Raw genomic sequence first — 23515 nt, 5'->3', positions numbered from 1 at the left:
AGCAATGCAGAACACAAAGATGCAACAGCGATCCTTTGATCCTTTAATATCACTGCTATGAGATAGTACAACACATACTGGACAGAGTTATATTAGGTGTCTGAGACAGTCCTCCTGATGAGCTGCAATATGTCAGAACGTTACTGACTGAGCACCCATTCAGCACCTGATGAACTCATCCAATGGCCAGCTGGCTGTAAAGGAGAAGGAGGTTTTAAGGAAAGACCCACTTCATCACAGAATAGTTTTTCCTGAAAAAGAGAAGGAAATTGCATCAGGTTTGCTTTTCACACATTGCATCCTAGCGGGGGTTGCATTTAGCAGGGGGTCGAAACCAGATGATCATTGTGGTCCTTTTCAACCCAAGCCATTCTATGATTCATTCCATGATCCTTGAATCTTGATATTCCTCATCCTCCAATCTCATCCAAGAAAAGGAGGTGGGGGAGAAAAGTCATAGCTCAAAATTTGCTTGCTTAGCAGAATTAATCAGCCCAGGAAAAAGGGATATTCAACTTTACTGAATTGCTTATTATTTATCATCACAATCATATAATGAGGAATCTGTTTTGCATACGCAAAACACCACGTGTCCAAAAAAGTCACATTAATTGCTAATTAGCATTTAAAAAAAAAAAGAGAGAGCGAGAGATAGATAAACCCAGGCTCTGGGGTTTAGAAAAAGCATAAGCAACATAGTGGAAACAAACCAACTCAGACTGGAGAGTCTCAAAAGCAGAGGTGGTTGAGGTTATAAGCAGGTGCATGGTCTTCTGAGAAATGCATTTGAATTAAACATGCACAAAGGAATCTGAGATCCGTTTTTCTAAGAGGACACACGAGTGCCTGCACTGCATCTCCATCATGTTTGTAACCATGGCAATGTGAAAATTCTCTGGAAGCCAATTCTGCGGGTCAGATTGGTGCCAGAAACAAATGTTCACACATGTGGTAGTGACAAAGAGTCAGAACATATGAGGGCATGCTGTCTTCTCTCCTACCGCCTGTCATAAATGCCAGGTAACACCCAGAGCTCTGCAATCACAGGCTCCAAGGGAAAAGGAATACAATGGCTGCCTGTCATTAGGAGGTAAATGGGCTCTAGCTTTTGCTCTCAGAGCTGATCGGGATGTGGAGCTCATGCATTACACAAAAGATTCCCTTCTGCAGGGATTTCCCTTCCCTCTGATGGCTTTGTAATAACATGGGGGATAAAAGCTTCTAGTTCTGTGCCCCAGTAGAGCTATGCATGCTGCTGCACTGCTCCTTTTCTGGAAGTAGGAGAAACAAGGATCCAGTTCACTCTGAGACTGGGAGCCTGGATTTCTTGGGTATGAGTGGAAGAGGCCCAATATTACCAGTCATTCTTTCACTGAAAGAGCTCTAACAGCCAAGGATGACAGTCTATTGACTTTGGCTTCTGCCAGGCCAACTGCCACCATCACGTTCCAGCCAGCTATGTCACATGAGAACTCAGCCAGAGGATCATTTTAAGAACATGCAGAAAACTCCAGGAAGAAATCACAGCCCTTTGTCTTTGTGCAGAAGGAATCCCACTGTATGTTAAAACAAACAAAACACTTTCCCTGTGTGGTTAACGACAGCAAGAGAACTCTTCACATCCCACACATCTAATGCAAGCAATGACATGCTTTATTTTTCTGCTCAAGGAAACCAAGCACTGCTGGTGACTGCAGGTATAAGGCACAGTTTGGACTGCACCTTGCACTAAAGGCTCATGGCTGGCAGAGCTAGATGTGTGCTATATCTAATCAGCAACCTTAACACTTGTTGCAGGCTCGGGTTGTTAAGCTGCAATAGCTTTGCACAGCAGCTGGCTCTCCTGCTGTCACTTGCTCACGTGCCCGAGTTATTTGTTGGAGAGGCCAGTCCACAGCACGACAAGTAATATTCACAGCCTCCCCAGTTCCAGAGATGCACTAGGAAATTAATCCAGAAAATCTGATTAGCACTTGTCAATGAAATAAGCTCTTTAGTCATTGGTGTGGTTCTTTCATATGCGATTTGATAACTCCTGGCTGGCAGCAGCAGGTCGGTAGGTCTGAACACTGCAGACCTGAAAACGTCCTTTATATAACAGTTGCATTGATTTTTTTTCCTCTTGAATATTTGGCACATTCAAATAAATAGAAACAGAGAGACAGAAAGCACCTGTGAGACCATTCAGCCTAGCTTCCTGCGTACAATCTGACATAGGATTCTCCTGAAATAATTCCTGTAGCCAAAAAGAAGAGACGATGTACTTCAGAAAATGATAACTCCAGCTTGAAACGTTCTTTCAGCAGCTTGCCTTAGCAATTCTTGCAGCGGTCAGTTACCCACACCATTGCATAAAAAAGAATCACATTTCATTTCTTACCTGAACTTGTCTAGCTTTGCCTGTCAACAGCAGGTTTATTGAGCTAGAGATGAAAGCCTTCTATTATCAAATCCATTTCCCCAGCCTCCTCCAAAATATTCTCATCTGAGAGAACACTCCAGATGAGCTACTGCTATCTCAAAGCACAGCACGTATTTCCTATGACCTAGCAAACATGGCCATCATAGATGGGCTTGCAATATTGCCTGCCATGCTCACACAGTTACTGAAACACAAGGAAAAAAAAAAAAGTCATGAATAACTTCCCTTGACCTCAAACACGTGAAATAATTTTGACATGTGTTGGACGCAGAGCGTGTGCCAAAACGCCACTGCATATCATCGAGGAAGTTCAGAAGCATTCAGAAAAGATCCCTCTAAGAGGAATAAAACCAGCACCTTTGCAGGCTCACAGCTAAACCAAAATAGGATACGGATTTAATGAAAGCATTTTTACAAAGACCTGACTTAACAAAATGACTGTGTTTTCCTTTCATGTCTATTTTCTATGAGAGTAGGGGCACATCTCCTTTAGCACGCACAGATCTGCCACAGATATGTTTATGAATAACATGCTGTTGGTGAGTCACCACTGCTAAATAACATCTAAAACTGTTGTTTCAAAGGCAGAGGGCCTGAATTGAGCTCCACACATGCAGCATTCCGTTCTGTAGTCAGTTTCTACAGGGCCAAACACCTGCTAGTGAGTGTGTGAAACCCTTTTGATTGCACAGACATAGTGCCCAATAATTCCTCTCCCTTTTCCAACTATTTTAAATCACCTTAGCATGCCCGAGCATGACATTCATTCTCTACTGCTAAAATGCTTTCAAAGACACTTGCCTTTTTTTTCACTCCATAAAATGGTCGGTAACACACCAGCAGAAACGAGAGCTTCTCCCACACAGATCTTCAGAAGTGGGTCAGCTAAAGTGGTTTCTGTAGGTTAAGCTTTGCCAGCTCCACTGAATCTTGTGTACCTTTCACTATTATTCCATTACCTGAGCTCCAAACACCTCCATCACAGCTTTTCTACAACAAACACTTGCCCTGGGCAAACTGCTTCTCTGTTCTTTTGGATACCTTACTACTAATTTTTTTTTCTTCTTCTTTTTCTGAACTATGCAGCCTCAAGGCCCTGTTAAGTTAGTTTCAGCTCAAAGACATTTGAAGCTGGGAACAAGCTGTAGGTGGGAAGATAGTACTGGCACAAAGATGGCAGGTGACTTGCTCATCTCTATCTGTGTTAATGCCCTGTTCAAGTTCCCACTGCCAAGTGACACACCATGATTTCCCCCATAAGCAAGCCTCCGGTGCAATGGCTTTTAACATGCTCCCAGTCAAGAAGTATGTTCCCAAAGGAGTCTTTTATCCTGAGCAGTCTCCTTCCCACTCTGCCTCAAAACCTGCTAACTTAGCGTGCATAAAGTCTTCACTTGGAGCTGTATTCCAAGTGTACTGTGTTGTGGATGCCCCATCCGTGGAGGCATTCAAGGCCAGGCTGGATGTGGCTCTGGGCAGCCTGGTCTGCTGGCTGGTGACCCTGCTTATGGCAGGGGGTTTGAAACTAGATGATCATTGTGGTCCTTTTCAACCCAGGCCATTCTGTGATTATATGATACTCACCTAAATTGCATTATTCAATCTTGCCAGGGCTAACACGATCAGGTTTATTCCAGTCGCCACTGATGCGGCCTCTTCCCCTGGATGAGAAGGCTTCAGAAACAAAAATGGAAAGAACATGAAGACATGCATGAGTGCTGCATGCTGTCAAGCAAGTTTCTTCAGCATTCTGCACATCAAGGCAACCATAAGTTGGCACACAAGTACAGGTTATGAAAACACAAATCCATCAATTCTGAAAACAGCTGCAAGCTTATAGCTTCAGCATTGCCCTGTCTTGCAGCCCCATGCCTTCACCACTTTCTCAGTGGGAAGCACCCCTCCACAGTAACAGAAGCTGGATGTGACCTGAGCAAACAGCTGGCCTTTTGTATTTTCCTCTTTCTCAGACAGATGACCTCCATGTGGCCAATGCAAATGGCAAACCAACCTGTGCCAGGAGTGTCCAGCATGGCAGAAAGGGCTTACCTTCAGAGCGACTGCTGCCTCGCTTGCTTGGGCCCGTCATCAGCATATGCATCATCTGTAAATTAAAGCAGTTTCTTCAAAAAGAAATTGGTACCCAATACCTTACCTGACCTTTAGTGCAGATACAGCCAAGAGAACAGGACTCAGAGAGCCGAATTAGTTTGTTCTAGCTACACAGGGCATCTCTTTGACTCATCAAATTACTGTTTTTAAAGCTCTTTATATTCTTTTTGTATAGGTTCCTATCGCAGTAGTATGACCTCAACCTCAATCACAGCTCCACTCCTACCCAAATACCACCAGCAGTACATCAACATCATTCACAGTGAGCCAACCTGAGATCCCTTTAACTGAGTTACAACCCACAGACCAAGAGCTGCAGTGCAGCCCTGTTCAGAAAGACTTTCTTTTTCATGTGCAATAATTCTCCTTAGCATTTATTCCTTATTAAATTTGTAGGAAATACATCCCCCAGCAGGAATATTGGCAGCAGCACTGAATTTTAAGTGACAGTTAAAGAAGACTTGCAGGAAGAGCTCTGCTTATATAAGCAAGTGTTTATAGTTAGTGCCCAATTAAAGGAGAGTTACGCTTAACACAGAGGACAGACTGAACATGCAAAACTGCTGTACATATTTCAGTACTTCACACACTGTCTTTCTGCTCTGCAAATCAAGAATTCCTGTGGTGCATTTACTATCTCCATCTGAGAAGAGATTCTGAACAAAAGCTGGCAGTTCAAATAAAGGGAACATGATATGGAATCTTTCGCCACGTGCAGCTTCCAAAACCGAAAATGCTGCCCACAGATCCTCTGCCACCTTGCCTGTGAAACTAGCTTCATTCCTTGAATATAATCCTCAAGCACAGCATTCGTTGCAGGCCTATGTTGTAAGTGCAGGCATACAATTTCAAGAATAAGTTCAAGGAAAAATTGGATACTGGTACAATCTGAAAGCAGCTAGCAAGGATTTACTGATTGGGTCAGCATTTAATCACATCTTAGAAACTGGATGAGAGCTCAAAAGTAAAGATGAGTGGATCATCAATCTCAGAGGAGCAAACTCTCTTCACCTATACTATGATTACATGCTCAGCTGAGGGATTTGATGACAGAGCCAGAATTTGTTTCTGTCTGTAAGATGTGCCAATCACTATTTTCCAGGCACAGGCATGGTGTATATTTCAATGGAGAAAGAGTGTCACGTTTGGTGGATGTGCCAGACTGTCACAGAGATTCACACTGCATTCAGGCATCGATCGAGCAAGGTCAAGCCTCTCACAGGAAGGAACCTGAAGCATTAGAGGAGGCAGTTGGATTTCAAATGACAAACAGCTTTATGCTGTAAACTTCCAGTTGCCTCTAAATACATGTCAGAAGCTTCCACAGCACAGAAAGCACAGAACAAGGAGGTTACCAGATATCTGAGTAAGGACAGGATAAAGACTCCATGGTATGTGCCACCATTGGGATGGAGTGTCCTCTGGCAACGTGACAGCACACAGAAAAAATACTCAAGACTTAAATGACTGTTACATTTTGGGTGGGACACAGTGATGAACTATGGGCAAATTCCATGCTCCCTCACGCCTCAGCTTTTCCACTGTCAACGTGGGAACACTGCTAAGTGATATGACATGTGAAAGTCCTTGAAAAGCTGCTTCAGAGTGTCAAAGCCAGTTGTAAAAATTCACTTGACACTTAAATACCTGACTTCTCCTTGAGAGAGGATAAGCAGAATTTTTATGTTCCCAGGTAGCAAAAAAGCAGTTTTTCACTTCCTTACCTCCTCACTGCTCATTGATTCAGAGCTGAATGTGCTCTGATGGCATCGCACAATAACATTCACAATCTGCTCACTGGAGACTTCCACAACACTTTTGCAGACTGCAGTTGGCTGTAACAGATAAAAATAGAGTGAATCTGGTGGAACAAAGCTACAGTGCAAAGCACTCCGCAGGAGTTTAAGTGGGAAATCTTCACAGGGGGTTATTAATCAAATTCCAAGAAGACAGAATTGAAGCGACATGCCTAACAAATTCTGGCAGCCAGGTCAATATATTCTAGCGGTGTATAACTTCACACAATTTATTGATTCATAATTGCATATTACCTGCATGAAGCTTTGAACCTGGTAGTGTTAGGAAAAAAGTTCTCCCAAACCTTTTCATGGCTGTAGCATCACCTATCACGAACAGAAAATCTACCCACGGCGATGCTGATGCCAGCTCCACCTCTAGAAGGTGAACAACCATTAAAGAAGCTGTCTCTCTGATTTGACAGAAACTCTGGCAGAGCCTGCACCCAAGCATGGAAATCTGACATCCTCACATCTTTCATGCTGCATTGCACCAACAAGAAGAGAAACAGGACGTGTCTTCTCAATCACCCAACTGTAGTGCCTAAGGTGGGGCCACCTCCCTTGACATTCAATCTTTATGAATATGTTCAGCATACACGTCAAGATGAACCAATTCCAGGCCTTCACTCAAATTTAATCTAATCTAAAACAGGTAGATCTAATCAGGTGCCCTCTGATTGGGATTTGAGGGAGCTATGGGATAGTGTCCATTTAGGACGCAGTAATAACTTCACAGCCACCAATCCCTCTGATTTGGAAGAAAACTTGATAACATTCATCAGTTTTGTGTTGTTCCTTCTATGCACACAAAAACCACTCAACTCAAGAGTAGTAATACCCAAAGAGACATCTGCCTCTCTCTCTGGTGCATAAACTGCCTCCAATGGCTGGTAGCACAACTCATTCTCTACCAGAAAAGCCTTTATTCCACCTTTTCAGTGCCTTCCTAAAATCCTTCCTCTTCCCTAAACTCTGTGCCCAGGAAGAATAGGTGAACTTGGCAGTCATTCACAGAGGAAAAGAGACAAGAATTCGGAGAGTTAAAAGAACTGTAGTTAGTCGCCAAACCCTTCCTTGTTGCAACCTTCCAAACAGCATAACATCCCTACCTCACATCAACTCCTAGCCTTACTACATGCTGCAGCACAAAGCTGTGAGGATGCTGCACACCATCCTATACAGACTGCCAACTCTGTTCTCATCTCCTTGTTCCTGACTTCTTGCCTACATGCATGGTAGAAAATAAATCAGGTCAAGTACCAGTTTTACCATCCTCTAACTTGTAAAAGCAGCTATGCTTTCCTTCCAGGATTTGTTTGCAAAGCACACAGACACTTTTATCTCATGCCATTCTAAGGCAAGCATCCTCTTGTTTCAGCTCAGGGCAGCTCATGTATTCCTCACTGGTCAGAAATAAGAGTTTCTCAACATGACCCCTTCCCATGTAATACCCACTCTATTCTGCAGGTTGTATTTGGGCTTTTTTTTGTCTTCTGAGAGCCAATCAGTAGTGTTTCAACCTGTCCAGAGATCACTCTGCACTGAGGGGAGTTTCCCACTTACACCAGAGGCACTTACCACAAAAGGCCCTACTTTGAAGCCACATGTAAATGGGTCTCTTCCTGAAGCTTTTGTGCATTCTGTTTCACGAATACTGAGCTGCAGCTCTAGTCTATAATCATTGCTGTTCCACATGTCAACCTGGTTAGAGAAAGGCCAAATCAAGCAGAGCCTGGAAAGCAAGTCACAAAACTGCAGAACATTGAGTTGGTGCAGCTTGTAGAGTCACTATTTGTCAGCTCCTTATGCAGAGTGCTTGCCCAGAGGGCAGATGTTCAGCTGCACTGAATACCTCCATCAGATGGAATCCACATTATTCTATGCCCAAAGCAAAACAGTCAGCTGGAGGTATTTGAGAAACACCAGCTCTTTTCTAAATTAATTTTTGTGCTAAATCTTTAAGGATATCCATCGAAGTCTTCTATTCTAGAGGTGGTCAATTTGAGCTCCAAACATGCTTTTAATTAAAACTGCACGTACAACGAACATTTAAAGCCATAGCTTTGTACAGTGCCTCAGACCACACTCTTCCAAGATGCATCAGAGAACTCCAACTAAATTTGCATTTCCAAGATTAGGCAAAACAAACAAACAAACAAAAAAAAAACCCAAACCACCAACCAGTTTTCCAAGACAGCAAAGCATATTTAAGGTAAAGGATCTCTGTTGTCTGTGCACTCACATGTCTAACGTGGCTCCTGACAACACCATACAGGTTTGGCCCCCAAGACTGAGAATTGATCCTTGCAATAGAAGCATTGAGAGCCTCTTCTGTGACAGGGAGTTCATAATCGTACACTGGAAACCCTGAGGCAGACACACAGTTCCATTAGAACTCACTGTTTTTCTTAACTAAGCCATATGAAAAAGGACTGAAAAATTCTGAACAACTTACCTGAACATGAGAAAACGCTCAGAGTGAGGACAAAAATCAAGCTCCTCATAGTGTGCCTCTCAAAATCCTCCCGCGTTTTCCCCATCTAAGCAAGAGTGTCCACTGCATATTCCTGTCTTTATATGCATGCAGCCTTGATACTATATCTGACCTTCCTGTGTTCAAGCTCTGCTACAAACATTGCACTTTAAACAGAATTGATCTGAGAGTAAATATTTGTTGTCAGCTTTTCTCCATTTAGCAGTAGTTCTCTGATAAGAGATGGACTGCTGTATTTTTCCTTAGCACTGTGGTTAAAAAGAAGCGCTAGATACCTGATAGCTCCACAGGCAGTGGCAGATGTAGTCATTTTTTTCACTTTAGCCATGAGTTTTAGCCTGAAAGCAGGTGAGACAACACTTTCCATAGTCCATTACCAACACTTTTGTGTCCCAGGCACAACAGAAAGTACTTTGGAACTGGAACCCCCTGATTTCCTAGGAAAAGAACGGGAATCCATGCACCAGGACACGGCTGATGCCATGACCCATCAGGACTAAGCACTGAACACATCCTCCAGTCACAAGGCACAGAGCAGACTCCAGGCCCATTTACCTTATAAGCTCTTTGCTAATTAGCACACACCTGAAGAAGTCCCACATTGCCCTGACCTCTTTTGCCAAACCAGAGCCCAGCTAACAAAACAAGTGCCTGAGACCACTTGGTTTCCCTCATCAGATCCTCCTAATGCTCAGCACTCACTCTCTGCACATAGACGAATGGGATTTTTGAAAAATCACAAAGTTTCTTCAGTGTGGAAAGCTTTGTAAAGAATCACAGGGACAGGGTAGACTTGACACCTTAGCATTTAGCTAACTAATGCCGAGCTGCAAGTTATCCTCTCTATTCTGTCCAACACAAGGCATTCAGCAATTGCTGGTCTCACTTTCCAAGTGCAGGCAACATATCTAATGGCTCTACCAGACATTCTGTCCTCCACTGCCAACACCAAATAGAAGACTGGAAAAGGCTGCTTTGGGAGCCCCACATTGGACACCAAGAACTGTTCTTCCTAGTGGGGTTCAGGCCCAATGCACATAGTCAATAAGAAGATTCAGAATCCATGCAAAGCCTCTACTTTAATTCTGAGTAGAGTCAGGCCATTGGCGATCCTTCACAAAGCAAGCACACCCCAAACAGAAGTGCAGTTATTTATATAGTGCTGTTTACAGAACAATTTCCCTTTTCTAATCGCTTCTTCTATTGCAACTTTGCTGCATGTGTGTATTATGGGGCTCAAAGATTCTAGATTTGGGATGAGGTTGCTGCTGTCTCATTTTAGCCTCACCTCAATACTGATGAGTGTGTTTTTTAATACGCAGTCAAGCCTTAATGAACCCAAATATCACTTATAGGGCCATTCCTCATCCTCCCCTCCCTTGTTTGCTTTTTTGCTCGATTTTCCCCATATTTGTGATTGATTGCTTATACTTTCTTGATTACAGGTTGCTCCACTGAGACTACTGCGTCTACTTGCTTGTCCTTGGTGGACTACATTAGGATTAAGGTAGCCTTCAGCATCCTATCAATACTCAGCAATGCCAATGTCACACCTCCCTGCCATTCCTCATTGCTGCATTCATAACTTGTGCTGTAGTGGTGGCTACATATTCTTATTTTTGGGAAAAACCACGAAGTACTTGCAGTCAAAAAAGGAAAGCTACTCCCATCTTTATTCAAAGCAAGTCATGTTCCAAGCAATGCTGAAAGAACAAGCAATTCATCTCCTCCTCAGTCTGGGCTTTGCACTCCAAAAGTGATAAATAATGATGTTGCAAAGCTAAGCCAAGCAAAGTCATCAGAAGAGTTCCTCCTGTCCCTGGCTCTCACCAGGGATATCTTCCAGATGAGCCAAATGCAGTTCACAGCTGTGACAGTTCAACAGTGCTCATAATCCAACACCAGCTCTTACTTCAGAGCGTTGCCACAGTTTATTCATCTTTCCTGGACGAAGGACACAGTTGTCAGGAGCTCCTTCCTTCTCACAAGAGGCCAGATTGCAGGATGGCAGACAACTGCAAGGCTGCACGCTGGAGGAATCTGACTGTTCGGATGGCAGATGGGTGGATTCTGGTAGGCAGCACTAATACTGAAAGTACTTTTGGACAAAGACCCGTAAAGGCCATGTAGTTGTAAGACATGATAATAAACAGCTGCCCACATGTGGGCCTTGAATGTCACTGGATTCAAAAGTCATGCTACAAACAAGGAAAGGGCTCATGTGGCACTTGCTAAAAGTGCACATGAAAACAGAGACCGTGCTAGAAAAAAAAAAGCCATGCCTGCGTGGGGGGGATAAGCAGAGAGTGTAAAAAGGGAAGCTTATCAGAGCCACGTTACGGGGTAGTGCCACATCAGATGTGTGTGCCATCCCACCCAAGCTGTGATGTGAGTGCATCTTCCAAAATGAAGTTGATTTTTTTGCCAGCCAACTTAAATTTCAGCATTGGGAACATGATCAAAATACTGACTGAAATTTCATCAGAAGTCAGAGCCTCCTCTGTACATCCATTCTCCTTGTTCACTGCAGCTACAGAGATTCCCTCCAAGATCTTGGACACACTCACATGTAGCAAAGCCTGTCCTTCCTCTTTTTCAGATCTCCTTAACTGCTCTCTGTGCCATAGGAAGGCCAATAACATTCCTCCCCCTACAGCCAGGACAAGGCACCACAATGCTGAAGATTTAAACTGAGCTGGAGATTCAAGATTCTTAAGAGAGCCTGCTGTGTCTTGTCCAACTGGGCAGAAAGCGTTGAAAACAAACTGGGCAGGGGGGTTGAAAAGAAGCTGGACATATCTCCAGAGAGTAGAGATCAATGGATGATCAGGATGATGGGATTGAGTGCACCCTCAGAAAGTTTGCAGATGACACCAAGCTGGGAGTAATTGCTGTTCTGCCAGAAGGTAGAAAGGCTGAACAGAAAGACCTGGATAGGCTGGATTGCTGGGATGAGGTCAAGCTGTGTAAGTTTCAACAAGACCAAGTGCCAGGTCCTGCACTTTGGTCACAACAACACCAGGCAATGCTACAGGCTTGCCAAGCACCTTAGGGCAGGGAGATACATCCAACTTAGCGCACACTGAAAACAGTTACGCACCATTTAAGAAAAGAGAACATCAGAGTTATTAAACTTCTCCTACATGACTGTTTTCAGACCATTTTCGCTCCCAGCTGTTCCCAGACTACTGGGAGAACAATCATTCCGAAATTCTGATTATTGCAATATACATTTTCATTAAAAATGTAAATTGTGCAGCACTGCTACATCTGTACTCTTGAAAACAGTCCAAACACCGTATCAGCCACCCAGAAACTATTCCCCATGGCTTGTTTCCTGGCAGATAAAAGTTAATGATGTCTCTCTAGGTAAAAGAAAAGCTGGCTATTTGCATTTTTTTTTTTTTTTCCTTTCCTAGCTCTGGCACTGGCAAAATCAAAAGGCTCCCTAAAAGTTTTTCTCTGTGGTTAACTTGTTTCTCATTATGCAGAAGCCTAATTGCTGTATTGACTATAGGTGATAGCAACAGGAAAAAGTCTTCCAGATCTTGCTCAAACTAACAAAGACTTTGAGACCTGAGCCATCATTCACAGACACCAACAGAGACTCAACTTCAACTCCCTTTGGATCTTGTTTGCCCCTGGAGAAACTAGGAGGCAATGGTACAGCAGTGCACAGTCCATGGGTTGTCAGAAGTTATTCAGCTCTCGCCCACGTGGGTCAGCTGGGATGGAGGAGAACAAGTCTTTCTTTTTTCCAATTTCTCTAATTGCCCACATACCCTCCTGAAATGGTACCCTATGCTACACTGGCTGCATTTCTCAGTGCCATTCTCAGCTTTCTCTTAAAGCACTAGCAAGACTGAAAGATTTGATGGCCAAAAGGACAGTGAAGTGAAAACAAATGAACATAGTGACACCTCAGCTTCCCATACCCACAGTGGGAATGGAAAGGATGGAAACAGATCCATCTTGTATGTTCAGATTTTGTACTCTGGAAGTTTCATGTTTTGCAATATCTGCTGTAGTTCCAGGGAACTCATTGAGCTGTTCTGTCTCAGGACTGAAAGCTGTAGGAAACTGAGCTCATCACAACAATTTACAAAGATTAAATTCAATGAGCATGTAGAGGCAGTGCCCAAACCCCTGTGCACTGTAATCCTAAGGTGCACCATCCATGCTGGTCTAAGAAATGCAGCCTAAACCTGCGTGGTTCTTACTGTCGTTGCTGTGGACTTTGAGAGTGAAGCAATAGAAAGCACACATTGCAGCAAACAAAATCTCAACACTGCACACTGGGTGGCTGCTCTTAAACATCACAGCCTGCAGCAGAACTTCAGAGGTCTCTCTCTTCGTTCCCTTGAGCCTTTGAAACATTAAATATTTATATTTCCTGTTTCTGCCAGCTCAGCAGTAATAGTTCTTATGGGGTCACTGGTAAAATGCTGTAGTTGATGCAAGACAAACTTTACCTCCAGCCTCAAAGACCATTACCTGGAAAGCCAAAGAAAGAGAGATACATCTTCCTGGTTTTTGTTTTGTTTTTTTACATTTTGCTGACCATACTGATAATTTTCAAGGCTTTTTTCCTTATCCCAAACATTGTACATAAGCGTTCATCTGCAAATATCTGCCCATCAGTTCACCATCAGCTTCCAGCAGAGCTGAGTAAATATTTCCAAGTGAATTCTGCGTTTCATTGCTTGCAAGCTCTTCTAGGTGAATGACTACCTCATCAAGTTTATTTAAATGTGCCGCACGCTGTTCCAAATCACATCTTGCTATACTGGGTCTGTCTGAGATAGAGTTGGTGTTCTTCACTGCAGCCCACATGGTACTGTGTGTTAGTGCATTAAGTTTTGCAGTTTCACTTGAGCACAAATTCTAGGGCTTACTAAACAAGCTGTCACAGCAATTGTTTCATCCCGCGTAGGGGGGGAGACTGAAGGTTGCTTGCACTGGTCCTGTGCTGTTGTGTCCATTGAATGTATTCTCAGAAGACAACCTGCTGTTGTCACAGCAGCTGTCCCAGCTGAATCCTGGACTCTCAGGAGAACCTTGATTTGCTGTTAATCCCTGCTCTCTCTCTCTTAACACTCCTCAAAAAAACCCACAACCAAATGACCAACAACATAAAAAACACCAAGCCAACCCCCCCCCCCTCTTTCTTTTCTGGAGAAGTTTAACCAGCAAGGAAGTCTACTGGGCACTGTGGCAGCCCCATTCTTGCTGCAGGGCTCCATCCATCCATCCATCCATGCAAAGCCCACAAACCTCTTTCAGCCACATCCATCTCCTTTCTGCAAGGCAGCAGGGAGCCAGGCGGGCTCCTTCCTTCCTTCTCCTCCTGTCTCTGGAAGAGACCCCCACTCCTCCCAGTCCTCAGCTGGGGGCCATGGCTGAAGGAAGCCAAGCTCAAGGCTTGAGTTGTCCAAGGATTCATTGCCACAAAGGAAAGGCATGCACACACAAGGTGGAGAAGCAGGAATAGGTATCCCAAGCATTTTGTTCTTTCAGACTTCATCTCGATGTTACATTCACCATCTCACAAAGGAATTATTCACTATGAGTTCTGGCATGTATCCTGCAGGTTTTATAAATTAAAGTTATGCACAGAAAGTATATTTTTCACATCCTAGATATGCAAACATCACACAAGAAATAATTTCTAGAAAGTAAATCGATGTTAATTATTTATAATGTGATTCTACATACCACAGAGTACTATGAAGGTCTTGCTGAGTTCTTCCTAATCCTTTTTACAGGAAAATACTGAAATATCCATATACATAAAAATTAGGAACACTACTATTTGTAATGCTCTACACCCCAGGACAAAGCAGGGTGTACAGTAACATCAGGAAAGGTCAAGCAGCAAGAAAATAATCAGTAACCCTTCTGTCAAGGCCTCATCAGTTTTCCCTGGAAAACTATTGCTTTTACAGAAAAAAAACAGAGCAGCTTCTGCAAACAGTGAAGCAGGACGATCTGGAGTGTTTTCTGGTAATGTAAGAAAAAGGGGTCAGATTTAAAGGTCTACCTGCAGAATGCATGCGTGTTCTGGCCTCTTTGATCAGCTTGCTGTACCTCAGTCAGCTGCATCTCAGAGGTAGAAACATTCCCCCAAAACATCCATGCTTTGTATCCTTCTGTTGCCCTGTTGTGCTTTTTAGCCAGGCAGTAAATGGTTCTCTGCACTAGATGAGTTGATTTGCCATAGGAAATGATCTGCTTCCAGAGAAATTCTCTCTCCACCTACCTAGCTGTATATGTCCTGCCTTCATATATTCTGCCTGATGCCCCTCAAACCAGCTGTATGCCATGGTAAAGCACATGGACTAAAGGTGCCATAGTGAGATAAGGAAAACTAAGTCTTCAGAATCAAACGTATTGGGTGATTGCTCCTAGATGCTGGAGATGAAGATGGATACATGTTGCCAGGTAAATGAGGGGCATTTGGAGTGGTTTCCCTACAGCTGGTGATGCGCCCAGTTATATCACACAAATGCCACACAAACCAGCTGCTATTTCAGAAAGAAAACAGCAAGAGCAGCCAGAGCATAGTAAGTATAACAAAATTTAAAGCTAGCCAACAACCTCTTCGCAACTTGAAATCCACAATGCAAACATCTGCAAACAGATGCTTGAAAGAAAAAACAAATTACAATGCTCCAGTCCCACCCATAGAAACAAGTAAGGATTACACATGAGGCATTTCCAAAGTGTTTCTGTATGAATTACATCCTTTTCACGCAGGATTGTAACAGTTGATTTTCTGCATTGCTAGCTACACAGTTACAGGTAGAAGAGGGAAGTTCATCTGCAGTCCAAGGTAAGGCTGTTGGACCTGAGATGCCAGCATTACAGACTTCAGCAGATAGGCTGTACATAAAGAGATGGCTACTACATGAAGGAGAGGAAAGGGAGATTTATTAAGACAAGCAATTGGTCGCCAAAGGAAACCCATGAATAGATTCCTTCAAGTGAAATTCAAAAGCAGAGTGATTACAGCAGCAGCAGTACGCTTGGAAGTAAGAGTGAATTTTAACAGAAGCTCATAAGAACTATCTTCTATCATTGAGTTTCTGGGAAAGCAAGGGAAAATGAGCTTGAGTAATGCAGGAGTTCTGACAGGAGAGAAACAATCTTAACGTTTTACCATCGTCATCCAACAAGGTGAAAGGGTTGTCTTGTTAAAAACAGAACTGAGACACTGACACTCTGGTGAGTTGGTGACTGTTTGCGTGGTGGTTTCTGCCAGCTTTGAGATTCTTGGTGAATTGGAACCTGTGTGAGCAAAAGAAAAATTTCAGAGTTGAGATCGTAGATTTGCTTTCACCCTCATTCTATCCACTTGGAACCTTGGATGTCTTGCAAAACACTTTGAATCAATGAACTCTCTGCATCACCTAACATCATAGAATCATTTGATGGAAGGCACCCCTAAAGGCCACCTGGTCCAGCTCTCCTGCAATGAATAGAAACACCCACAGCTCCATCAGGTGCTCAGAGCCCCATTCAGCCTGACCTAGGCCATCTCCAGGGATGGGGCATCCACCAACTCTCCGAACAACCTGTGCCAGTGCCTCACTTGTTATGTCTTTGCAGATGCTCACATCCAGGATGTCACGTAGACATTTTAGTGGGCATGAGCTGGAAAGGGACTCCAACTTTTCAAGACACTGATCAGTAACAACCAGAGGTCACTCCCATGAGCTCTGACATAAACAGGTTGGAAGGGCCTTCACAGAGATCGGTTCTGTCCACCATTCTGAATACCAGACCAAATATACCTAAAACACTGTAGGCAGCTTTTAGCCAAACTGGGTTTCCAAAGCTCCCAAAGCAGACTGCTTCATGGCATCACAAGTGCTACTGCTCAAAAACATTTCCTGTCACTTAACTTAGAAATGCCCTGCTGTGAATTAAGCCTGTTATGTGTATGAAGAATATATGGTTTCCTTCCTCCTGAAACTTTGATCTGAGCTAGCCCGGTTTTAAGCAGGGTTTGGATCAAAGTGTTCCTTCCAACCACAACTATCCTATGATACTACAGAAGCTGCAGATAATGGTCATCTTCTCAGTTCTTTCCAAGGCTAATTAATTCCCTCCTTTCTAGATTATGCTGTTAAGACTTCCAGTCATTCATCACTCTTTCAAACACTCTCCCAGCCACTCTATCATCATCCTTGAAGCTTAGTGCTAGCCCTGGATGACGTATGTATCTAATGTCCCAAACTGACCTGGTGCTGTTTGAGCAGCTTGGATGAGATGATCTCCAAAAGTCTGCTATTCTACAACCAAGAAAGCAGAATAACTACTCTAAACCTTCCCAAAAATTGTTAGAAACCATGGAAGAAAGTTATGTTTTTAATTGATTAATTCTAGTTGGACTTCCAAAAGCACATTAGTTTAATATCACAGATAAATCATTCAAGTCAGAGAATGGATTTAAAGAGGGCTTACCCTGCTCAGATAGCTGCTTTTCAGCCACGTTCATTTGATTTTGCTGGAAATCTCTTTTAGGAGGCCTTTCAAATCAGAGAGCTTAAGAATTAAAAAAACAAGTCAGTCTAATTCATTCCAGCAGATGACTGCAGCTCAGGTTGGTAGAAAGTGAACAGGAAAAGGAAGCAGTTTTAAGTGCCATTAAACAACATAGAACAAACATGCGAGAGAAAATGCCATACAACATCAGCAACAACGAGCATAAAACCCCTAATCTGAACTCCTGCTTACCTGGCTACCCTGCGGGTGCCAGCCACTAGTGAGATAGCAGTAACTGACTGCTCTTCCTATTCAGTAGTCACACCATGACAGCAAATGAAGCACTGTTAATATTGCTTTTCACACAAAAGTAATGCTAATAAGTAATATGAGATACAAGCAATTGCCTTGCAAAATATTATCTCAAATACAATAGTACTTGAAAAGACTCTTCCAATTACAGTTTTCAGCTATTCAGTTAATGCAGTGAGCCCTAATACATATGTAATTTAGTTATTTAACAAGCAGGCATCAAGCAGCTAAAAGCTCCAAACTATTTCCCATCTCCTTTTGCTCCTCCAAAGCAGAGATGGCTGATCAGTGTATTTTTGTGGACCCCAAATTGTTGTGTTTTTTTTAATATCCCTTTCCTTTAACACCTGCAATATAAATTTGCAGAGATGCCAAGCCAAGGAATAGTTTCTAGCACCACAAATTAGGGAGAATAAGATCTTATTCCTTTGGGAAGTCATTGGGATGTTTCATGGGAAAAAAAAGTAACTTTGGAGAAAACATTCTCACACACGCAGCTGCCTTCAAATTCTACAGCAATGCAGATGCACTGTCAGAGAAACAACAGCATAAAGGCCATCTTGAACAGCCCCAGAATTGGTATTCATTAGATAACCCTGACCAAGGCCTTTGGCAGAGATCCCTGCTGCAATCTGGCCTAGAGGCTGAACTTGATAGAAGATGTATTTGAGAAGGATGTATTCTGTGTAATGCTGCTTCTTCCCATCAGTGTTTCAAGGGTCATATAAACAGCTGAATGCTGCAGTTTTGTGGGTGGTTGGCTTTACTGCTGTCCATCCAATCAAAGGTACTGCAAAACACTTCTCCAACGCTATGTAAGCATCTTTTCTACTTCATTTTCCAGCACAATATGAAGCTACATACAGAATCAAGGGTGCAAAGGAGCAGGTTAAAAAAGCACCATGAAAATGGGATCCTGGTGGTAGCAACAAAGACAACAAATGACTCATTTTCCAAGTGAGCCGCTATCTGCTTTATCAGACACAGGCACATCCCCCAGAGCAGAATGAAATACAAGTACCTTTGCATCCAGTTGTCTGAATCGATGCACCATCCTGAAAACAGAAAGAGACACAGAAGAGAGGGCTGAATCCAGATACTAAAGAAGTCTTGGCTAACCACCCCATCTGCTCCTCACTGGACAAAAAGTGTTTACCTACCTTAGTAAGCATTTACTGCAAATTATTTTACTACATTACTACTACTAAATTACTACATACAAATTATTCTTAACGCTGCACTTTTACATCTTTCTTGTCAAGACTCTTCAAATTTAAAACATGACCCGTTGTTTTTAACACGTTATCCAGTGCTGAGTCTTTCTGTGTAGACTTAACATGTTCATAAATGGCAACTTCCACAGCAGGGATAGAGAAGTCTGGAAGGCTCTGTTTTTTCCCCATCTATTCTTATCAGCTCTTCTCTTACATTTGATTTGGAGAAATTCCAAAGCTCTTGGAAGCTGGCTACAAAATTAAGCCATCGTACATAGCAGGTAATGTTTTCTGGCTGTTTTCTAGCTTCTAGCTTTATCTTTCCTCTTATACTATTAGTCTGAAAATGCTGGGATTGTGCTGGGATTGATCACAAAGATAATCAGTGCATCACAATTTGGTAGTCTAAGCATTTTACCAACCAGCCCAATCAACTATTTCTGAAGCCAACAGATAGAGAGGAAAAAAAAAAAGAATCATCTTATTAAAAAAAGGCAGCTTTATACTGGGTTTATTTATTGAGTTCATACTGGGTTTATTCATATACACAATAGTTTGTAAAAATGTAGAGCTGCTGAAAACTTGGGATCACTAAAAATACTCAACAGAACGTTAACGGAATGAAGACAAAGAAGGCTAGACGTACTCTTCTGAGGTATCGCTGGCTTTGGTATTGATTTTGACAAGGTAATTTTCCTTCATGACAGCTTCCCATGACAGAGTTTCATTGTCTTCATTTTTTGAGCCTGGGGAATGTAGGTAAAAAAACAAAAATACAGAGAAAACATCAAATTCAGTCCATTTGTGTCCCTACTGGCAAGACGCACAAAGACTGGCTTAGTGCTTGCTATTACCTTCCCTGCATAGAGAACATTCACAGCCCTGCTTCCACCTCTGAGAACGTTCTGATGAACATGACCCTAATGCAGTATAGTGCATGCTCCTGGCAATCACAATTGGTTAAAAACAGCAACAAAAACAAACAAAAGTCTCTCTAATTTTTTTTTTTGAGTCTTTGTTAGTGCTTTGTGAAACTGCAGCCATTCCACCAGGCACAGGAAAGTTCCTACGTGGGTGTCAACTTCCTCTTTGTATTCACTGTTTCTGCATTTTCCTATAGTGGATTGTTAAGAAAACACCTGCTAGGAATGTGCATAACCTACCATTCAATTCAAACATTTCAAAATGCTGTAATACTGACTTCTCTTAAAAAGCATCTCCTGCTGATGCTGTAAATTAAACAATGACAAAGAGCAAGACAAACTTGGAGGCATCAAAGTCCTCTAGGATAATATTTCTGCACTTTATCTTGTTCCAACTGGATCAGCCCAAACCATATGGGTCCTAATAACGACAAAATTTAGCTAAGTTTTCCCCTTCAAAAGCCAGCATAAGGCCTGTACATCAATTACAGACACTCTTATCTGTTTGCAACTCCAGACTAACTGCAGCTCTCTAAAGAAGCACCAAGGTTGATGTAACCTCAGGAGCAATTAATTCAGTCACAGAGGTGTGCAGCCAAGAGCCAACAAATGATTTCAGCCCTGATTCCTCTACACAGCGCAAGTCAATTCAGTGCTTTCTCCGTGCAGTTCTCAGTTCCCATCAACATGTCAACTAAAGTGACATTCTGGCTTTAATTAATTCTTATATTTGCTGTCACTACAAGATGCACAACTGTGCATCATCTGTGCAGAAATATCTGTTAAACAACCTTCTCAGAGAGGGAAGTGGACAGCCAAGACCATTTTAGTCAGCACTAAGGAATTTTATAGCCCTAAGATATATAGCCTTTGTCCTAATGAAGTAACAAATCCTGCCTGTGCTGCACGGCAAAAGTCAGGATGCTGATGGAGGGAAATAAGTCTGTCAATTAGCTCAACTTATCTCTCCTCTGCTTCTAAATGGCACTTAATAATTGAAGACATTCCACTAGTTGGGGGAAAAAAGCTTGTTAAAAAAATTCATATCTGTGCTCTCTGATAAAGGAAATAAGGGGATTGCTAGGGGACTAAACCATTCCTCTGCTTTTGAGGTGGTTTGTCCACTTGCCAGAGGGCCAGGAAAGTCTCTGTAGTTCATTCAATCACATGCTAGCAGATGGAAGAGCCCATGAAGAAAACAGCTGTCAGGCTGCCCTTGCAGCTAATAGCTGTATCAGCTGGTAGATAGAAAGAGAAAAAGAAATTCCAGGAGGCAGAGTAGTAACCAGAGACTAAGGCCACCTCCTGTACAAGTTACTTCAACATTTAGAGCATACCAAGCCAGGCATCAGTGCACTTGGGAAAGGTGCAGGAGGAATGCCCTACCAAGAAGCTGATCAGAAAAAGTTTATTTTAATTTCTTTGTGCAGAACATGCAGATGACTTTCAGCAGCTGCAGCCTCTGAATGAATTTATTCAGTGCTCTAATACACACACACACACACACACACACACAAACAACTTTCGAAGCTAGCAAGTATCACAAGCAGTCCTAAAATGATACAAATAATTCAAAGACTTAATTGATCTTAATTGATGCACATTAAGTAATTCTGCCCCGGAAGACAGGAAAGCACTGGATAACTGCACAGTACTCAAGCGGAGCAGGTATCATGGTAGAACTCAAAAGCTCTCTAACCAGACCAAACCCAAAGCTATTGAGGGACAGGGACTAAGAATCACAACAAAAGCAACATTTTTGAAACCTCCTGTTAGAATTTTAGCGTGTTAACAGTATAATTTCCCATATCCTAAACAGAGCACAACTTTGGGCTGAATGAAGATCAGAGTTGAGAAGAAGCTGAGGCTTTGATTTGTATCTTGTCAAAAAGATCTCCAATGGTTTTGCATCTGATGGAGAACACAAATGAGCTGCTCTCCGTTTCCACTCCATCCACCTCCTTGAGGTTCTACACTGCCCTTGAGTGTGTCCTGCCCAAAGTATGTGGCTTAAACACAGCACATCATGAAAGAATTGCATCTGCCCCTGAGCTGACTTTCAAGGAGTAAGAAACCGTTCTACTCACAACAAATAGATGGCTCTTTACTTTCATTCTTACAGCAGCATTTAAAACATTTCCTCATCACCATGAATATGTAGGCAAAGATGACAAAAGGGAAGGGGATGGTCAAGCGACTGCAGTACTCCTGGACCAAGAAGTAACGCTGGAACTTCCACACCTGGTCGTTGTTCTCTTGCACTGATCCAACAGTGTAACTGACAGGCAAAGGAGGAGAAAACACAGGCATCATTAGCTATTCAGCAAGGAACTCAATCACAGGCAAGTTATAACATTTCTCTTTATCGTACTAGGACGTGTTTTTGTAAGGTCATCCTGGAGCCAGTCATTTTCCCTGGTTACAAGGCTACTGAGTTTGTGTAATCCTTTGTTGTGTCGGCGTCCCACATTTCATTTTTCTCTCTGATATGATGTGAGAGTGGAGAGCACGTATCAGAAAAGTTTATGAGGTTAGCATCATTTTCATGCAATCCTTTGTTGTGTAATCCTTCAAACGTATACAACTAAGACAGTAGAGGAGGAAAGAAAAAAAGATAAAGTAAAAAATAAACTCAAAAATTAGAAAAAGGGAGAAAATACTCCATGTGTTTTCACTATCTTAGCTCTAGGCAATTTTCTTTCAGTCTAAACACATGAAACACATGAGAACAGAATGCTTCACTACAAGATACTATATCTCATTAATTCACCAGCTAACATATTTCTAAGCAAAAAAGAAACCCCAAAAATAGGTCACTTAAAAAAAAAAAAGCTATTGAAGTTTTTGGTAGAGATATTAATGAGAGTTTTTGGCAAGGATCAGACCTAATGTACTCAAGTACTGCATGATCCCAACACAGCCAAAGCCATGAGAGCAAACAATTCACAGAGTGCCTGAACTTCTATTGTTGTCATTAAATGTTAAGTGGGTGTTTTCAGAATGCCTGTGTTGAGATCCTCATGGACCCTTCCACGAGATAATGTAGGACCTTAACTGGCAAGTGTGCTGCTGAAAATTATCTGTTGTTTTACATCACAAGTGCAACCTCAAATTTCCAAACTATCAGTCATGTTAGACCAAATGGGTGACTTATTACAGTAATCTTTTTATGATAATAAATACGTGGTTTTATTAACTGGAACTGCTGTATGATGTATGAGGAGTGCCTGAGGTCCCTTGGTTTGTTCAGCCTGGAGCAGAGGAGGCTGAGGGGAGGCTTCACGGTGACCCCTTCCAGCTGGTGATTACTAAGAGCTGTTTAATAGTTTGCAGGTGACACCAAGTTATTAGGAAGGGTTGATCTGACTGGGGGTAGCAAGGCCCTACAGAGGGATTTGGACAGGCTGGATCACTGGTCTGAAACCAGTGAGATGAGGTTCAACAAGAGTGCTGGATGATCACTCCTTTATTACGTACCCAAACATGGCCACGAGTAGGTTCACAAGGAGGATGTTAGTTGAGAGCATGTATATGCACACAAGGGGAATAGTAATCCACTCTGGGAAGCGGGGTTGGTTGTTGGCATCCAGTTCCACGCACAAAGGCTTGGACTCATTCCCAGAAAAGGTGCAGCGGTCAAAGTTGTAGGTGGTACCTCAAAGGGCAAGAGAGGAGAGCAAACAGTGAAACTTCTCCCTCTCTTTCTGTTGGTTCAGCCCCAGATATTGCAACTGAATACAACATGTGTTGCG

General features: G+C 42.6%; 2 protein-coding genes across 7 annotated transcripts in view; both read right to left on the bottom strand.

Moving 5' to 3' along the window:
* Positions 1 to 29: 29 nt before the first annotated feature.
* Positions 30 to 8931, bottom strand: SPP2 (secreted phosphoprotein 2). Of its 3 annotated transcripts, none has more exons than XM_052675660.1 (7): positions 8789 to 8931; positions 8576 to 8700; positions 7912 to 8034; positions 6259 to 6369; positions 4472 to 4526; positions 4007 to 4096; positions 30 to 251 (listed from the first exon to the last, which is right to left on the bottom strand). In XM_052675660.1, the coding sequence occupies exons 1-6, from the start codon at positions 8871 to 8873 to the stop codon at positions 4017 to 4019; spliced, it is 579 nt and encodes a 192-aa protein (XP_052531620.1). In that variant the 5' UTR covers positions 8874 to 8931; the 3' UTR covers positions 30 to 251; positions 4007 to 4016. The 3 variants fall into 3 exon arrangements, with proteins under 3 accessions (XP_052531620.1, XP_052531622.1, XP_052531621.1); XM_052675662.1 differs by having other exon boundaries at positions 30 to 194; XM_052675661.1 differs by lacking the exon at positions 30 to 251 and adding an exon at positions 1636 to 1940.
* A 120-nt stretch (positions 8932 to 9051) lies between these two features.
* The window catches only part of TRPM8 (transient receptor potential cation channel subfamily M member 8), a 92173-nt gene continuing 77709 nt past the window's right edge, over positions 9052 to 23515 (bottom strand). For all 4 annotated transcript variants that reach the window (XM_052675656.1, XM_052675657.1, XM_052675658.1 and 1 more), the window contains 6 exons: positions 23241 to 23418; positions 21851 to 22041; positions 19487 to 19586; positions 18648 to 18681; positions 17294 to 17374; positions 9052 to 16114 (listed from right to left, as the gene is read on the bottom strand). In XM_052675656.1, the coding sequence (XP_052531616.1) occupies positions 17324 to 17374; positions 18648 to 18681; positions 19487 to 19586; positions 21851 to 22041; positions 23241 to 23418 (554 nt within the window). In that variant the 3' untranslated portion in view covers positions 9052 to 16114; positions 17294 to 17323. The remainder of the gene's footprint in view (positions 16115 to 17293; positions 17375 to 18647; positions 18682 to 19486; positions 19587 to 21850; positions 22042 to 23240; positions 23419 to 23515) is intronic.

The sequence above is a fragment of the Tympanuchus pallidicinctus genome, unplaced genomic scaffold, assembly GCF_026119805.1.
Source record: "Tympanuchus pallidicinctus isolate F22 unplaced genomic scaffold, pur_lepc_1.0 scaffold15, whole genome shotgun sequence".
Lineage (NCBI taxonomy): Eukaryota > Metazoa > Chordata > Aves > Galliformes > Phasianidae > Tympanuchus > Tympanuchus pallidicinctus.
Note: the sequence above shows the minus strand (reverse complement) of the source record. Positions and strands in the feature narration are given on the sequence as shown.

Bases quoted from the DNA above. Each gene is read 5' to 3' on its own strand.
- SPP2 (XM_052675660.1), bottom strand. From the start codon at position 8,873: ATGGGGAAAACGCGGGAGGATTTTGAGAGGCACACTATGAGGAGCTTG. The intron at 4,527-6,258 runs GTAAGGAAGTGA...TTTAATTTACAG, and splicing joins AATCAATGAGCAGTGAGGAG to ATGATGCATATGCTGATGAC. The intron at 4,097-4,471 runs GTAAGCCCTTTC...TTGTTTCTGAAG, and splicing joins AGGCAGCAGTCGCTCTGAAG to CCTTCTCATCCAGGGGAAGA.